At 42.1% G+C, this 19,402-nt stretch overlaps 1 protein-coding gene across 1 annotated transcript in view; it reads right to left on the bottom strand.

Annotated features, from left to right (window-relative positions):
- Positions 1 to 19,402, bottom strand: part of adamts6 (ADAM metallopeptidase with thrombospondin type 1 motif, 6) — a 169,174-nt gene that overhangs the window by 128,474 nt on the left and 21,298 nt on the right. Inside the window, exons 4-8 of the mRNA XM_034191495.1 lie at positions 16,411 to 16,585; positions 15,290 to 15,498; positions 15,091 to 15,174; positions 11,315 to 11,454; positions 3,226 to 3,269 (exon numbers count right to left, since the gene is read on the bottom strand). Coding sequence (XP_034047386.1) covers positions 3,226 to 3,269; positions 11,315 to 11,454; positions 15,091 to 15,174; positions 15,290 to 15,498; positions 16,411 to 16,585 — 652 coding nt within the window. The remainder of the gene's footprint in view (positions 1 to 3,225; positions 3,270 to 11,314; positions 11,455 to 15,090; positions 15,175 to 15,289; positions 15,499 to 16,410; positions 16,586 to 19,402) is intronic.

Raw genomic sequence — 19,402 nt, 5'->3', positions numbered from 1 at the left:
ACGTTAAACAACTTTTACGAGGTCTGTTAGAAAAGTATCTGACCTTTTTTTTTTTTTTTTCAAAAACCTGATGGATTTGAATCACGTGTGCTTGCATGAGCAAACCTTGAACCTTCGTGCGCATGCGTGAGTTTTTTCATGCCTGTCGATTGCGTCATTTACTGGTAAGCAGCATTTGATTTGATTTGATTTGATTTGTGTGAGGACGTGTTGTGCTCTCGTCGGATTTTCATTGCAAGGAAAAAGACGGAACAACTGGAGCAGCGCTACTGCATCAAATTTTGCCAGAAACTGGCAAAATTACTCATTATTTCCTGACAGCTGTCACTCATTCTTCATCATCTCACTCCATAAAACCCAGACGTCATCTCCACCTCATCGCCGAGATATCGTACTTCTATGGAGGTAACTTTCTCTGCCAGCATTAAGTGATTCCAAGAGCTATTGTGTTGCAGCTGTCAACCAGAGGACCGGCGTGGGTCACGACTGTTTCATCCTACGTCCCGTCAGATAAGTGGTTACACAGACGCTGCACGAGTGTGTATTAGAGGTGGAGGTGATATTCCCACCGTTGTTGTTACTGGGTGTACACACACCCACACTTGACTGTCTTTGCTCTTCGCCAGCAGTACCAGATCCGACAGTCGGGGACGGTGATCACCTGGGAATTCGGGACTTGGCGGCTCCAGTATTCACCAGGTGTGGTGGCGGCGGAAATCGTGTGGTTCCGGCTCTTCTCAGGACAGACGTCTTCTATCCTCGAGCCTGCCCACACGTCACCTTTGTGGATTGACTGTTATCAGATTCTGAGATTGTCTGTATGTTCATTGTGCACCTTCACAACATTAAATTGTTACTTTTTTGGCTCATCTATTGACTGTTCATTTGCGCCCCCTGTTGTGGGTCCGTGTCACTACACTTTCACAACAATCATATCCTTAAACCTAGTTACAGCGCTTTCTGAAAGACTTCTAGTGTAATGAAACTTATTCCCCACTGCTGGGTAGTCCATCAGAGTAAATGTAAATGTTATTAAGAAATGATCAGACAAAAAGGGGTTTTCAGGGAATACTGTTAAGTCTTCAATTTCTATGCCATATGTCAGAACAAGATGTAAAGTGTGGCTAAGGTGGTGGGTGGGCTCATTTACATTTTGAGCAAAGCCAATAGAGTCTAATAATAGATTAAATGCAGTGTTGAGGCTGTCATTCTCAGCATCTGTGTGGATGTTAAAATCGCCCACTATAATTACCTTATCTGAGCTAAGCACTAAGTCAGACAAAAGGTCTGAAAATTCACAGAGAAACTCACAGTAACGACCAGGAGTACGATAGATAATAACAAATAAAACTGGTTTTTGGGACTTCCAATTTGGATGGACAAGACTAAGAGTCAAGCTTTCAAATGAATTAAAGCTCTGTCTGGGTTTTTGATTAATTAATAAGCTGGAATGGAAGATTGCTGCTAATCCTCCGCCCCGGCCCGTGCTACGAGCATTCTGACAGTTAGTGTGACTCGGGGGTGTTGACTCATTTAAACTAACATATTCATCCTGCTGTAACCAGGTTTCTGTAAGGCAGAATAAATCAATATGTTGATCAATTATTATATCATTTACTAACAGGGACTTAGAAGAGAGAGACCTAATATTTAATAGACCACATTTAACTGTTTTAGTCTGTGGTGCAGTTGAAGGTGCTATATTATTTTTTGTTTTTGAATTTTTATGCTTAAATAGATTTTTGCTGGTTATTGGTGGTCTGGGAGCAGGCACCGTCTCTACGGGGATGGGGTAATGAGGGGATGGCAGGGGGAGAGAAGCTGCAGAGAGGTGTGTAAGACTACAACTCTGCTTCCTAGTCCCAACCCTGGATAGTCACGGTTTGGAGGATTTAAGAAAACTGGCCAGGTTTCTAGAAATGAGAGCTGCTCCATCTAAAGTGGGATGGATGCCGTCTCTCCTAACAAGACCAGGTTTTCCACAGAAGTTTTGCCAATTATCTATGAAGCCCACCTCGCCTTGGTTGGTGAGGTGGGCTGGTCATGGTTTCCATCTGGCGACAGCCAGGTGGAAACCATTCGGATTATTCAGACGGCTTTCAGTGGCTTTTCAGTCGTGTGACTATCCGAGAAATTGTGGAAGAGGTGGGCATGTCACAGCATGTCCTGTGAGACTTCAACATGGAGGCACTTTTGCTCCGCCGTCAGCAGCTTCAGCATGAATTTCGCTGCAACTCTTTTCATGGCCAAATCTTGTCACAGTGGAATGTGCCGAAAACGTGCTGATCTCCACCTCTTCCGCAATTTCCGGCCTCCACTGTTGTGCGGCCGTCTTTAAACCAGTTGTACCGCTCCTTAATCTGTGTGGTGCCCAGAAAGCTGTCTGAATAATCCGAATGGTTTCCACCTGGCTGTTGCCCAGTTTCTGACAAAATTTGATGCAGTCGCGCTGCTCCAGTCGTTCCATCATTTTCCTTGCAATGAAAATCCGATGAGAGCACTAAACACATCCTCACACAAAGGCTGCTTGCCAGCAACTGACACAAAAAAATTCACGCATGCACACGAAGGTTGAAGGTTTGCTCATGCAAACACACGTGATTCAAATCCATCAGGTTTTTGCAAAAAAAAAAAAAAAGGTCCGATACTTTTCTAACAGACCTCGTATACCCAACAGACGTTCATCCATCATAAAGTAAGAAAGTTAATGTTATTAAATAGTTAATATGTTAACACAATAAAAAAATGTAATGTTAACTCAGAACCAGTGATAATTAAATAAACTTATGTGTGGTGTTAATTTTCACACTATGGGAGTTGAATTAGCACTGATGATTTTGCTGTGGACTTGGTGATACAGGATTTGGAATGGAACATGATTTGCACCAGACCGCACTGGAGAAAAGCCCCCAAAAGATGATGAAGCCACAGTTGAAACCAGATGGGGATTCAGCAGAAGGTGGCTCAGTGATATCAAGACCACTTTATTCTACAACTGCATGAATACAGGAACAAGGCCAAGAGGAAGAGGATGTGGCAAGAAAAATCACACTGTGGGTAATGGCAGCAGGCCGCAAGGTAGCACAGGAAAAGCCAGAAGAAAAAACACTGGAAAAATCTGAAGGAAAGTGCAAGGTACCACAGTCACTGTGCAATAAGCATAAACCACAAAAACATGTGGCAAAAGACTTAAATCTGACAAATCTATTTATGTTTCTCACTCACCTAGAGTGCCGCAGGGTTTGTTCTTGTAGGTGCAGATGTCGTACCTAAAGGAAAAGAAAAGCAAAAGATTTAAAAACACAAACAATTCAATTAAAACTCTGCTTTTTTAAAATGTTTTGTATCAGTGTTTTGCTCCATTCTATCCCTCACATTTTCACTCACAGGCCTGGTCATCCACAGGATTTGGCATATAATAATAATAAAGTCACAAACCTGCTTCACAGCTCCATCTATCGAAGAGACGGTTTGTGAACGTCCTCCAGCGAACGTGCAGTGCTCAGATTTGAAAATCCCGCTGAGAATAAACTGGAAGGCTCAAGTCTAACACGGCCTCCCGTAATGCACAAGCAGGCAATCCAACAGAGTAACGCGCAAAAAAAAAAAAGCCAGAGCACATCATACATTTCAAATGAATGATCCAATCACACTTAAAGCTTTTAATCTATTAAAACCAAGGGCAAAGCTAATTTAATTTCAGGCTCCTTCTCCTCTCTTCCTCTCTCTCCACTAAGTCCTTTTCTTTTTCCCTCCAAGCCAATGAGTTTTAATCCTGACCTCATTTAGAACATCTTATTTATTTTTTATTTAATTTCCATTAGTGTAATTTTTTAATGTGACAGGCCACATTCCAAAAAAACAACAGAGGCTCAAAACACCGTCCAGCACAAGGACTGACAAAGACGTAAGAGCACAGTGGACATCAGTTTAACGATGGTGGACACAAAGACTACAACAGTGCATCAGTCAGTCAGGTCTGGAAAGGTGCCGGTGCAACACATCCATATCTTCCACACCATGGAATCACTTTGGGTCCTGGATGGCAACCACTCAGGCAGACAACCGGTGTCACAGACCAAACAGCTCCTCCTCAAAATCAGTCCGCCCTGCCTCCACTGCGCATGTGTCATTTTGGAGCTCAGCAGCTCGTCTGAGACGGAGTCTCTTCACCCAAAGCGCTCAAATGGATTAATGTGATTATTAACCATCAGATGACAAAGTAAAACCTCTTAAATCATTCTGAAGTCAGTTTGAAGCAGAAATGAGGTGATACTTGGTGACACTGTGAAAGGACCGACATGCAGTGAACACATCAGCTAGCAGCTTGTGTAGCTGCGGCACTCTGATCGTTTCCTTCGTCTTTTATGATGAAATAATCCTGAATGTATGTGGAAATGTTTGTTGTACAAACCCTTCAGATATCTGTGGCTGAGACAGATGATGACTGGAGGCAGTTTGAAGCAGAAATGAGGTGATAATCGGTGAACTGCGGCTAATGGCGCATGCGCAGTGGAGACTGGGCAGACCAATTTTTAGGGGGACCGTTCGTCGGCGACACTGGTCCATCCTCAGTTCTCAAAAGTCAAGATACAGTCAGGTGAAACCCATCCGTATCCTTGGCCTTCTCCAGCCACTGCGGTCCTCAGCACTGAGACACCTACGTGTTGGATCTTGTCCAGAGAAACAACCCACATGGAGAAAATGTCGTGTTGCAGCTGATACTCCTCACAATGCAAGTCCGACTCCCCAAATGAGACCCCCAAATAAAGTAAGTAACTGACACAAAGTCATTCCAGCTGTACCCAAGGATACTCCTAAGAGACCTAATGCCAATGACATCTAGTGGTTCCTTCAGATCACTCGTGCAGCCCAACCAATACGGATTTTTTGGGGGAGCCGATACTGATATTAGGGAGCAAAAACAAAATTCCACATTAATTTATCTGTCGATATATACATTTATAAAAAATGGCAATGATTCTGAACATTTCATTATCAAACCCTTATGACAAAGAAATGTAACTGAGGCTTGATGTTTTAAACTTCAAACGTCAACTTTATTATAAATAACTCAACCCAATCTCACAGCATTGGAAGCCACACACCTTTTTCATACCAGGGCTGTCAGACAAGGTACCAAGTAACCATTTCTGCACTGGTATGACAGTGTGAAAATGTCACTTTTTGGTCACCATGACATTAGACAGTGGTGCTGCGGTGACGCAATTGTGTAGACTCTCAGCTATATTGCAGCTATGTCATGGAGCAAGGCCTTTTTTCTATTTTTTTTATTCTTATTGTGTATATATATATATATATATATATATATATATATATATATATATATATATATATACATGTTCTCCACTCAGATTGCAGATTAACCTTTCTGTCCATCATTTACCTGTATTTTGGCATGCTTGGCGCCAGAAAGTTATGTTGGATCCAAAGGGATCCAAAAAGGCTAGGACCAAAAGTTATACTGGATCAGTTCCCACTGACCAATAGCGTTAGAGCTTACTGCCAACAGCTAGCCAATCAGAGCACGGCATGCAAAGGTCAGGAACTAGCTAACAGACGCTGGTTGAAAAAAAGGCAACAAACATGTCAACAACAGCAGAAAATCGTCTGCCAGCGAGGTTTGCTGAGTTCACAGAGAAAGAACTGGTGGAGATATTGAACTCCAAGGATGCCAAAAACACTAAGAAGGTAGACAAGCATGCTACTGATGTTTTAGAAGCATTCATCTGCTGTTCACAACAAAATAAATTGATCTAATTTACTTGACTCTTTGTTGTTTGCTTAATTTGGGAGGGGGGTGGAGAACATAACAATTGATGGATGGCAAGTCATCCAACATAGAGAAATATTGGATGAAGAAAAGTTATATTGGACGAGGCGTACAATATTTCTCTATGTTGGACTCCTTACCATCCATTATTTGTATTATATATAATATCTAATGTCATCTAACCATCGTGTTTTTAATGTTGCAATTGACTGTTTTACAGGGGATTGTTAGGAGGAAAGTCAGCTTTGGTCAAAATGGCGCTGCTATTTTACAAAGTTCTCTAAAAATCTCACTTGCAAAGACAAGGATTAAAAAAATTATATTTGTCTTTGTCACACAGTGGCCTGAAGCCACATGAATCCAATTCCAGTTTGTGGTTGTGATTTATGTTAGTATGAACACAATGACCCAGTTGAAGTTAAGGACAAACTCACTGCCATTTGAAGGGTTCGTTATTTCTAAATTGTCCACCGAATTAATGCAAACAGATCCTTCGGGGTTTGATGATTGTATTCACAGCACTTCACTTTTTCCACATTTTGTTATATTACAACCTTATTCCAAAATGGATGAAATTCATTTATACTCCTCAAAATTCTACTCACAACACCCATAATGACAAAATGAAAAAAAAAAGATTTATTTTGTTTGAAATTTTTGCAAATTTACTAAAAATAAAAAAAAAATTCGGAAGATTCAGACGGCTTTCGGTGGCTTTTCAGTCGAGTGACTATCCAAGAAAATGTGTAACAGCTGGGCATGCCACAACTTGTCCTGTGAGGCTTCCAACACAGAGGTGTTTGTTGTGCGCCAATGAGCGGCTCCATCCCGACGCGCAAATTCCTCCGCACATCTTTCATTACAAAATCTCCTGTAACAGTGGAATGTGCCGCAAAAGTGCTGATGTCCACATTTTCTGTGATGTCTCTGGTAGTCACACGACATCCTGGATCAACATAGCCTTCACTTTGGAAATGATCTGGTCATTTCAGCCTGTCAATGGCCGCTCGGAGCGTGGCGCGCCCTCCGCCGCTGTGGGCCATCTTTAATCCGGTTGTAATGGTCCTTAATCTGTGTTGATGATGATGAATATCATCAATCAATCAATCAATCAACTTTTTTCTTGTATAGCGCCAAATCACAACAAACACTTGCCCCAAGGCGCTCCACATTGCAAGGCAAGGCCATACAATAATTATGAAACACAGTCTACGTCTAAAGCAACATAACCAAGGGATGGTCCAGGGTCACCCGATCCAGCCCTAACTATAAGCCTTAGCGAAAAGGAAAGTTTTAAGCCTAATCTTAAAAGTAGAGAGGGTGTCTGTCTCCCTGATCTGAATTGGGAGCTGGTTCCACAGGAGAGGAGCCTGAAAGCTGAAGGCTCTGCCTCCCATTCTACTCTTACAAACCCTAGGAACTACAAGTAAGCCCGCAGTCTGAGAGCGAAGCGCTCTAATGGGGTAATATGGTACTATGAGGTCCCTAAGATAAGATGGGACCTGATTATTCAAAACCTTATAAGTAAGAAGAAGAATTTTAAATTCTATTCTAGCATTAACAGGAAGCCAATGAAGGGAGGCCAACACGGGTGAGATATGCTCTCTCCTTCTAGTCCCCGTCAGTACTCTAGCTGCAGCATTCTGAACCAACTGAAGGCTTTTTAGGGAACTTTTAGGACAACCTGATAATAATGAATTACAATAGTCCAGCCTAGAGGAAACAAATGCATGAATTAGTTTTTCAGCATCACTCTGAGACAAGACCTTTCTGATTTTAGAGATATTGCGTAAATGCAAAAAGGCAGTCCTACATATTTGTTTAATATGCGCTTTGAATGACATATCCTGATCAAAAATGACTCCAAGATTTCTCACAGTCAGTGCATATGCCCCCACAGGTTGGTTGCAGGAAGAAGGAGAAAGAAGATTTCTGGAGTGTGTTAGATGAGGTGGTGGAGAGTGAACCCAAGCATGAAAGAGTGGTGATAGGAGCAGACTTCAATGGTCATGTTCGTGAAGGGAACAGAGGTGATGAGGAAGTAATGGGTAGATATGGTATCAAGGACAGGAATGTGGAAGGACCGATGGTGGTAGATTTTGCAAAAAGGATGGAAATGGCTGTGGTGAATACCTACTTTAAGAAAAGAGAGGAACACAGGGAACATATAAGAGTGGAGGAAGGTGCACACAGGTGGACTACATTCTGTGTAGGAGATCCAAGCTAAAAGAAATTAGGCTATAAGGTGGTAGCAGGAGAGAGCGTCGTTAGACAGCATAGGATGGTTGTTTGTAGGATGACTTTAGAGGTGAAGAAGAAGAAGAGAGTGAGAACTCAACAAAGGATCAGATGGTGAAAGCTGAAGGAGGAAGACTGTTGTGTGAAATTCAGTGAGCAGGTGAGAGAAGCACTGGATGGAGGGGAAGCAATTTTGGACAACTGGAAAAGTACTGCAGACTGTGGTGAGGGAGACAGCTAGGACAGTACTGGGTATGACATCTGGACAGTGGAAGGAAGACAAGGAGACTTGGTGGTGGAATGAAGAAGTCCAGGAAAGCATAAAGAGCAAGAAGTTGGCAAAAAAGAATTGCGAAAGTCAGAGAGATGAAGAAAGTAGACAACAGTACAAGGAGATGCGGTGTAAGATGAAAAAGAGAAGAGGCAAAAACTCAGGAAAAAACAAATAGTGAGTTGTACAATAAGTTGAATCGTAATGAAGGTGAAAAGGACTTGTACCGATTGGCCAGACAAAGTTACAGAGCTGGAAAGGATGTGGAGCAGGTAAGGGTGGTAAAAGATGCAGGTGGTAATGTGCTAAAAAGTGAGCAGAGTGCGTTGAGAAGGTGGAGGGAATATTTTGAGGAGGTGATGAATGAAAAAAATGAGAGAGAGAAAAGGCTGGATGATGTGAAGAGAGTAAATCAGGAAGTGCAAGAGATTAGTAAGGAAGAAGTAAGGACAGCTATGAAGAGAATGAAGAGTGGAAAGGTAGTTGGTCCAGAAAGCATTCCAATGGAGGCATGGAAATGTCTAGGAGAGATGGCAGTAGAGTTTCTAAGAGAGATGATGCCTGAGAAGTGTGTTGGTTCATATTTTGAAAAACAAAGGTGATGTACAGAGCTGCAATAACTACAGAGGCATAAAGTTGATCAGCCACAGCGTGAAGTTATGGGAAAGAGTAGCAGAATCTAGGCTTAGAAAACAGGTGAAGATCTGTGAGCAGCAATATGGTTTCATGCTGAGAATGAGCACTACAGATGCAATGTTTGTGCTGAGAATACTGACTGAAAAGTATAGAGAAGGCCAGAAGGAGTTACATTGTGTGTTTGTGGATTTAGAGAAAGCTTATAACAGGGTGCCAAAAGAAGACTTGTGCTATTACATGAGGAAGTCCGGAGTGGCAGAGAAGTATGTGAGGGTAGTGCAGGATATGTACAAGGATAGTATGACAGCGGTGAGATGTGTAGTAGGAATGACAGACTCATTCGATATGGAGGTGGGATTACAACAAGGATCAGCTCTGAGTCCTTTCTTGTTCACAGTGGTGATGGACAGGTTGACGGATGAGATCAGAAAGGAGTCTCCATGGACTATGGTGTTTGCAGATGGCACTGTGATTTGTCGTGAGAGTAGAGAGCAGGTTGAGTCTAGCCTGGAGAGTTGGAGATATGCTCTGGAGAGCAGGAGAATGAAAGTCAGCAGTAACAAGACTAAGTACATGTGTGTGAATGGGAGGGAGCCCAGTGGAATAGTGCAGTTAGAAGGAGTAGAAGTGGTGAAAGTAGATGAGTTTAAATAGTTGGAGTCAACTGTCCAAAGTAATGAAGAATGTATTAGAGAGGTGAAGAAGAGAGTGCAGGCAGGGTGGAGTGGGTGGAGAAAGGTGGCAGGAGTGATTTGTGACTGAAGAATATCAGCAAGCATGAAGGAGAACGTTTACAAGACAGTAGTGAGACCAGCTATGTTGTATGGTTTAGAGACCGTGACACTAACAAAAGACAGGAGACAGAATTCACACGCCCACTCATCTTCAACCGCCTAGTCCAATTAAGGGTCGCAGGGGGGCTGGAACCTATCCCAACAGTCATAGAGCACGAGGTGGGGTTCACCCTGGACAGGACGCCAGTCTGTCACAGGACCACAAACACATTCACACCCACTCGCACACCTATGGACAATTTAAAGATTCCAATCCACCTAACCCGCATGTCTTTGGATGTGGGAGGAAACCGGAGCACCCGGAGGAAACCCATGCAAACATGGGGAGAACATGCAAACTGCACACAGAAAGGCCACAGGTGGGAATCAGACCCATGACCTTCTCGCTGTGAGGCAACATTGCTAACCATTAATCCACCGTGCTGCCAGGAGACAGAATTGAAGATGCAATTTTCTTTGGGAATGACGTGGATGGATAGGAATGCCCTTACATGTTGGGGAAGACCATTGTTCTGATCATCTTCCCCAACATGTCTTGGTCAACCAAGGAAATGACATTTTGCCTGGAGGCCTGTTTTGCTAACAAATCAACAAACCATTTGGGGCATAAGTTTGAAAGAACATGACTTTTATTCAATGCAACCAAGATAACTGAAACTTTGGGGAAATGACTGTACACAGACTGAAGTTTAAGTCCAGCAAATTCCAAGAAATTTACTGGACCTGTGTAGGATTTATTACAATTTTTATGGGTTCTGGGTTTTTGGGGAGTCATCCTGTATCAACCCTTAAAACAGACTATCCGATTTGTCATTTTGCCAAATAAAGAATAAGATACAGTTTCTGCTATGCACTAAACCTCTAAGCTGTTGCACATAGATCCCACTAAATAGTCAAGTCCACATGCTGCTGCTTACTGAGTGAAAGTACGAGCAACAATAAAAACTGAAGCCAAAGGAACTGGAGAATATCAGCTGACAACAAGCAAGCAAACACTAATGATCTAATGATAGAAACGCTGTTTTTAACAAAACCCTAAAGGTCAAAAATCTTGGCAATAGCTCATGTCAATCAGAGAACCCCATCCGTTGTCTAGACTAAACCAGTGGGGGGAATTTATATGTAAGTTGCTAGGTTTTGCAGCCAAAACACTTCTGGCAACACTGAAGCCAATTTCAGGTAATAATAGAGGTTGGCTGTTTTATGGAAACGTGTGTGACAGGTCCTTCTGAGACAGCTACCTTCAACAACTGTGGCCTCTGTTCTCATCAGCTCCCACAGCTGCAGGTAGAATAAGTGACCAAAAACTGGACATTTGGAACTTTTTGTGCTGCTAGTCACCACTGTTACCAAATGCAAGCGCTCATTTACCATCTGGAGCCGAACCACAAACACACATCCTTTATGCGTCAGCGCCACAGAAAATAACCTGCAAACTATTTGCTGAAAATGAGAAAATTAGTGTTACTTACAGTTTAGAGTAAGTAAAAACTGGATGAAACAAATGTTATGCTTTGAAGTATGTGTCCATGTTGGATCACTTTACTGGTGTGTTGTAGAGCATACGCCTCAAATGCTTACCGGGTGATTAAAACGGCGTTGTCATGGTGAGCCATCCCATTTTCTGGAATACTGTTGCCATGATGAGACAGGATGGACTTCTGCCATTTACAGAAACTGTCTAGAGATTTGTCTGCATGATGATTAATCTCCAGATTAGGCTGCAAAACACCACAAAAAAGAAATACAGCATGACATTATGGTATGTTGCACTGTTTTTTCTACTTTATGATGGAATTCACTGTTGAGCACCACTTTGAGTTGCACCACAGGCAGCTCAAGGGTGGCTCTTGATGGGGTTATTGCATCCACACATACCCTCACTCCAATCAAGATTTCCATTTACCCACCTTAACAAAACAAACAAAAAAACTACCTTTGCCATTCAAAATCCTGTTATAAACCTCAATTTATCAGTGCAACCACCATTCCCTGATCCCATGAACTTCTTGCTGTGAGGCAACAGTGTTAACCAGTGGGACAGCATTTTCTGCCTTCATTACATGGAGGAGAGGCACCTGTAGGTAACAGGTGATTCATGGACTAACTGTTGGATCAGTTTGACTCATAGCAAAGGTAGGGACACCAAGAGAAAGACTTATGAGTCAGAGAGCAGAGAGTAGAAAAAAAATGTAATTTAATGAACATGTCATGCTTCATGTTGTATTCTGTTCTCTTGGATAGTGTTTCCTAGTGAATATACTCCAGCAATGTTTTTATTTAGTGTTACCTTCTTATTGTCTCTCCTAGTGAATTCTCCAGGCTCTTTTTCTCCTCACGCTCTTATTCTGTTATGTCTGTTCCTTGTGTACTTTGACTGACTTTACTTCCTGTTTACAAGCACTCAGGCTCCCGATTTCACATGCACTCTTATTTCCTGGTTTATGGAGTTACACAGTTTATCTACACACAGCCCGTCACTCTAGTGCCAAAACGTCTAGCTTTAATGCTGTCGTCCTCTGTATTTGATCTCCAGTTGCCGACCCTAACCATCTCCTTGTGTTTGCTGATATTTGCCTGTCGTCACTGAGCACCATTGCTTGGTGTGTTTCACTGTGTTTTGACTCTCTGCCTCATTTCTTGGTTTGCCTTTTTGCCTCACACTGGAATTTTTGCCATGCGGACTGCTCTCATTGTTTACCCTGACCTGTTGTGCTGCCTTGGTGTCTGCTCTGGTCCCCCTCCCTTCCTGTTTCTCTAGATGTTGCGTCACTCAGCTGATTCCTTACACCTGCCAGCAATCAACATCACCTGTATTTAAACCCCAGTCATGCCTCCCTACAATTGCCAGAAACTCAGCTTTGCCTGAGTGGTACCTGGCCTCAGTTTACTTTATCTGTAAAATATTCCTTGAATGTTCCTCTGTGATCAGTTCCTTGAATTTTTTTCACTACTCTGTTTCTTGTGCCTCCAGCTTTCTTGCCACCTGTCAGCTACATCATGGCCGCCTGGCCCTGGTTCTGATTCCACTCACCACCTGGTCTGGGAACTCAGCATCTCCCTGCCCTGGTGTCTCCTGCTTGGACTTTGCACATTTTTACTATTTTCTGTTACACAATAAATTATTTGGCTTTTTTTTCCATACTCCCTGCATTTTGGGTCTTAACTTTGTTCATTCATCTTACTATAACATTCTGTCTGCTTTTCTGGATTCCACAGTTGCCAGTGCTCTCAAATGTGCTGTGTTTTTGTGTACTGCTTCTGTGTTGCCAGTACAGGATAACTTGTGCTACAGCTACCAATAAAGACTGTTGTTTTTACCAAACACTGTTGTTCTCTGCTCTGGGGTCACCAGTCACACTAAATTCATTGCAATATGTGGCTGGAATATTACAAAGAGGATGAGCATGAGAACCTTTAGTAACTATTGCTTCAGAAGTAGTTGATGTCATATTGATATATGTCATCCTCAAATTAGTTGCTTTGCTTTGTAGTTGTTCTTTTCTGTCACCATAATGTGAATGACAGATATTTAATTGGGATTTGTTATATTCTGTTAAGTTTATCTCTTCAGTGTCATTGGTCACATTTTTGTAGTTGTTTCTTGTTTCTGCTTCTTACTCTGTGTGTGTCATTATTATCCTCCATGCTCTCTGATTCGTTTTCTCCGTGTTCTCTCTGTATAGCCTCACTTCCTGTTTCTGGCCTACTGGGTTCACACTCGTCTCCACACTTCCATCTGTAATTGTTTGATGGTTTGGTCGCCTTTGTATCCACCATGAGAGTGTTTCCTTATCCAGAGGTGTTGGGTGCCAACATGCAAGCCAAGCAGCTGTTGACAAATGCTCAGAATTTTTAAACCCCACCCAGAGCCACTCAATGCTGAGACAAATCCTAGAGAGTGTCCTACATAAGAGGAGAACTTTTTTAATTTGCACAAGTGTTTAAAACTAATATTATTTTGATACTTTACTGGAGCACTCACTATTTTTCAAAAGTATGCTCTACTGACCTTGACCTTTGACTTTTTGACCTCAAATCACGAGGCTTCTTTGGGGGCACTATGCATAATTTATATACAAAGTTTGGAGACATCTGGGCGAGTACAACTGAAGTTATCTCACTCACACTGAAATGTTGCATAACTGACTGACTGACTGACTGACTGACTGACTGACTGACTGACTGACTGACTGACTGACTGCCCACACAGTGATGTCTAACCCACTGGCTGCACCTTGGGAACAAGCCCAACTATTAGTTGAAGACTGACCTCTAGTGGCTCCGTAGATAGAGCAGCTTCTAGTTCACTTTGAGTCGATGAGTTAATAGCATCAGATCACTGAAAAAAATTGAATAATTTAAAAACTTCCATATTTTAAAAATTAAAATGTAAGCAAGTAATCTTTGACAATGTATGTAACTATAATCTGATGTAATGTAATCTGGTCTGATTATAGTTACAATTTGTTTGTAATCTGATTACATGTAATGTGTTCCTTCACATCCTGATTATGTGTGGACACTGGATGAAAGCATGAACATGGTTTTGTGGCTTCTCTCCTGCATCGAGAGCCTCTATAACGTTAGAAAAGCAGACGGTAACAAAACACTCTGTTTCTGCCATTAGTCAGTGAATGTAAATATCTTCAATGAAGCCTCCCTGAGGAAAGACGCCTGAGAACATCTTTCATCTTAAGTAGTGGCCACATGGAGAATAGTCTCTCTCTGCTGTCTACTTTTCAACCACCAGCAGTCACACAAAATGCTGCAGCCAGCGCACGGACGCTGAGCATGTCAGGTTTACAGTTACTGCAGCTTCAAAATAAAAGCCATCAGAGGGCTGATGCATACCCTGTACGCTCTACACACAGCTATACAAAGGTAGATGTAAATATACATGTGTCTGTAATGGTGTTTTTGACTATGTATGACTTCATCACATGACCTTTGTGTGACTTCATTATGAAGTCATTCATACCAGTGAATCACAAATATTTTGCTGATCAATATATGCTTTAGATATTTTAATTAATATTCCCACCAAAATTTGATCCATCTAGGCATCTTGTTTGTTGAGATATTTAAAAAAGGGGGGTCCAGCCATGTTTTTCTTGACCTTTCACCAAAGTACTCCAAAATCTCTAGATATCTATTCAAGTAATATTTCCACCAAGTTTGTAGGAATTCCATTCAGCTATTTTTGAGTTATCACCAACACACACACACACACACACACCAGTGAAAACAATACCGCGCTCTCCATTTCACTGAAACGCCGAGTATCTAGCTGAAGATAACGGCATGACCGGCTTGGTTCAAAGTCAGACATGACAGAACATATACATCTTCCTCACCTGATCTTCAGTCAGAACGATCAACCGGGTCACGATAATGTTCACAACATTTCCTAGACTGGCATCACGGTAAAGTTTGGCAACCTGACCTCCAGAAAAGAAGAAAAGACACAAAGTCAGACATCCACATGTCACAACCCACAATCTTCAACCAGTCAGTAATTAACAAAACATGACCAAAAAGTAGGCTCAAACTTACAATATTCATCACAGACAAGATGTAGTGCTCAATGTCTTTGCGTCCGTGGTAACCGACCATCATTTTATCCGCCACTACGAGGGTCTCCACAAAACGCTCAGTGCTGACAGAGCGCCTCTGCCTGTGAGTGCTGCTCGACAGCTCGCTGTCATTTTTAGGGACAACGGAAGATGAGATACTCTGGCAGGGGGCGCTGTTTTTAATGAGGTCTGTGAAGGACAGGAAGAGGAGGTGCGTTAGTCCTGATGAACTGCGTTCAACTAGGGTTGGGACAACTAGTCGTAATAGTTGACTATGACTAGCTAACATTCAACTGTTTTTTAATTAGTCGACTAGTCGAAAGCCGTGTATTAAGTTCATTTAACCCTTAAAAGAAGAGACCTGCTGGAGCTGCCACCAGTGTGTGACCCTTGGCAGGTGAGTTAGTCGGCTCAGATGGGTCATCTATACCTAGTAAATGAATGCAGGTATAGTCTTCATGGTAATGCTGTTTTTTTTATTTGTGATTTTGTGCTTATGTTTCTTCAAATAAATGTCACATTTGAGTTTCACCATGAAGATTCAAAATTGACTTAATCCATTCAAAGTCAAATTTAGTCACCGACTAGTCGACTAATGATTAGTCGCCCCAACCCTACGTTCAACCTTAAAGCTAAATCCTTTGCTTTATGACCTATGCACTCTGGGAAAAGCTCTCAGGCGTTACATGTCAGAACATGCTAGCTTCCCGGTGATGACAAGCCTTTGCATTTTCTTAAAGACATTAGCCCAAAAACCTAAATATCCACGTGGTTCTGTGCCCAATTCCGTCATATCTCAGCAAAGCGTTTGGCAGAACTGGCTTGTCTGAGCTCTGAATTCTGAACACGATTGTTGCTTCTATAAATGGATAAAAGGATTTGTGTTTCTATAAAAGTCCCACAATTTCAATGCAGCCAAGAACTCTCACTGGTTTAAAGGTGTCCAGGTTGGGGGCAACTACAGCACACAAGGGGCCTGGTTATGTCTACCAGAACCTGGGCCTAGAACCAAACCAGCACTTCCTTCAACCTGCTATGTATAGTTATTCCTTTACGTCAGTTCCACCCACACAAGTCCAACCCAGATGGAGGTTCACCAACCTGAAATGCCACAGCTGAACTCCTGGCTAGGCTCTTGCGGTGAGGGAATGGCAGACATTTTATAAATAACATGTGGCTGTGCTTGGTCCAGGTTCCGCTCACTGCTGGTTGTAGAGGATATGTTCTTTAATGGCTCTATTAAATACTGTTCTTCCTCTGTTGTTATAACACCGTGCTTTTCGGGAAAGAGGATCAATGAGAGAAACAGGTCAGAAACACAAGCAAGCACAGCTTCTAAAGGCATAAAACTTAACAACAGTGACTTGTAAAATTGTGCCAAAACTTCTGGTTTACAACTAATGTGTGACAAGAAAACAACAAAATGCATGTTTTAAGTTTCTGAAAATTTTACTTAGTTTAATCTCATATATAACTCATACGTTCTGAAATTTAACAACCTCCCCCTGGAATTTTTTTTAATCATCACATAAAAAAACAAGCTTTATTGTATTTATTTTTAATTATGCTCTTTAATCACACAGTGAAATCACTGTACGTCTACAACATGATCTAAATTAAATTAAGCTAAATAAAAAATAATGGCTTGGTTAAGTGTACACAGCTTTTAATAGAACACAACTAAATTATCACTTTTACAGCCAAGTCAGAGGATGGACACATGGACACTTGCAGGTCACTGAAAAATGTCTTGGGATTCATTTAAATCAATGATCAATAAACAAAAAGAGCATGGTACCATACGGTAAGTATGTCTAAAGCACATCAAACACAGTGTGATGGTGCACTGTGGAGACTAGTGAGGGAAGCCACCAAGACATCGCTGACAACTCTGATGCAATGCAACTGTGAGCGGCAAAGCAAGCAACAGACGTTACTCTCTGCACAGTCTCTCCAATCACAGCCAAAGAAACCTATAACTACTTCAGAGTTGTCATGGGTGTCTTGTGGGCTTCCCTCATTGGTCTCCTTATTACACAGTTACTCAGCCTGCAACAGACAGATTAAGAAGACAATACTGCCAGTTTCTATTTCTTAACAAGGTGTCAGATGATTGCAGTGCCTCATGGCTGCCAGCTAATTTTTGGAGTTTTGACTTTGCTTGATTTGATGCATTTGATAAATCCAAGCGAGCACAAATTTCTACTGAAAACTGCAGTTGAGCATCTCTTCTAGTTCCTGAGATATGGTCAATAATTTGGACTGAAATTGTTCTTTGTGAAAGCGAATGAAGACCTCTGATTTGAGCTTTACCTTTGACCTATGATGTGCTATGAGAGGACAGCCCATTGACTTTGTCCATCAAGTTTCACTGAAATTACTCTTTGCTTTTTGTAGACATCATCACAAACACGTAAACAAGCAAGCAAAGAGACAGATATGACCACAACCACAGCTTCTTTCAGCTTTGTGGTGAAGCTTATCTTCTTGTTTCGGCTGCTCCCATTAGGGGGCGCCACAGCAGATCAATCATTTACATCTCACCCTGTCCCCTGTGTCTTCCTCTGTCTCTCAAACCACCTGCATGTCCTCCCTCAGCACATCCATGAACCTCCTCTTTGTCCTCCTACTTCTCCTCCTGCCTGGTGGCTCCATCTTCAGCATCCTTCTCCCTATATACCCTGGTTCCCTCCTCTGCACATGTCCAAACCATCTCAGTCTCACCTCCAAATCCTGTCCATCATCGTCACTCCCAAAGAGAATCTCAACACCTCCAGCTCCGCCTCCTGTCTTTTTGTTAGTGCCACCGTCGCTAAGCCGTCCAACATAGCTGGTCTCACTACTGTCTTGTAAACTTTCTCCTTCACTCTTGCTGATATTCTTCGGTCACAAATCCCTCCTGCCACCTTTCTCCACCCACTCCATCCTGCCTGCACTCTCTTCTTCACGTCTTTACAACACTCTCCATTACTTTGAACAGTTGACCCCAAATATTTAAACTCATCTACTTTCACCACTTCTGCTCCTTGTAACTGTACTATTCCACTGGGCTCCCTCCCATTCACACACATGGACTCAGTCTTGCTCCGACTGACTTTCATTCCCCTTTTCTCCAGAGCATATCTCAACCTCTCCAGACTAGACCCAACTTGCTCTCTACTCTCACTACAGATCACAATGTCATCTGCAAACATCATAGTCCATGGAGACTCCAGTCTGATCTCATCTGTTAACCTGTCCATCACCACTGCAAACAAGAAAGGACTCAGAGCTGATCCTTGGTGTAATCCTACATCCACCTTGAATGAATCTCTCATTCTTACTGCACATCTTATGCTGTCATAAGCTTTCTCTAAATCCACAAACACACAATGTAACTCCTTCTGGCCTTCTCTATACTTTTCCATCAGTATTCTCAGAGCAAACATTGCATCTGTAGTGCTCGTTGTCAGTATTAAACCATATTGCTGCTCACATATCTTCACCTGTTTTCTAATCCTAGCTTTTACTACTATTATCCATATCCTCATGCTGTGGCTCATCAGCTTTATGACTCTGTAGTTGCTGCAGATCTGCACATCACCCTTGTTCTTAAAAATAGGAAACAGCGCACTTGTCTCCTCTCATTTTCCATGATTTTATTAAACAATCTGGTTAGAAACTCCACTGCTATCTTTCTTACACATTTCCATGTCTCCACTGGAATGTCATCTGGACCAACTACCTTCCCACTCTTGATCATCTTCATAGCTATCCTCACTTCATCCTTACTAATTTCTTGTACTTCCTGATTTACTCTCTCCACTTCATCCAACCTTCTGTCTCTCTCATTTTCTTCATTCATCAGCTCCTCAAAATATTCCCTCCACCTTCTCAACAGACTCTCCTTGCTTGTCAGCACTTTACCATATGTATTTTTTACCATCCTAACCTGCTGCACATCCTTTCCACTGCTGTCCCTTTGTCCGGCCAATCAGTAAATGTCCTTTTCTCCTTCCTTACTATTCAACTTCTTGTTCAGCTCACAATATGCCTTTTCCTTAGCTTTTCCCACTCCTGTTTTCATCTTTTGCATCTTTTGTACTCCTGTCTA

Source organism: Thalassophryne amazonica, chromosome 17 (assembly GCF_902500255.1).
Source record: "Thalassophryne amazonica chromosome 17, fThaAma1.1, whole genome shotgun sequence".
NCBI lineage: Eukaryota > Metazoa > Chordata > Actinopteri > Batrachoidiformes > Batrachoididae > Thalassophryne > Thalassophryne amazonica.
Note: the sequence above shows the minus strand (reverse complement) of the source record. Positions and strands in the feature narration are given on the sequence as shown.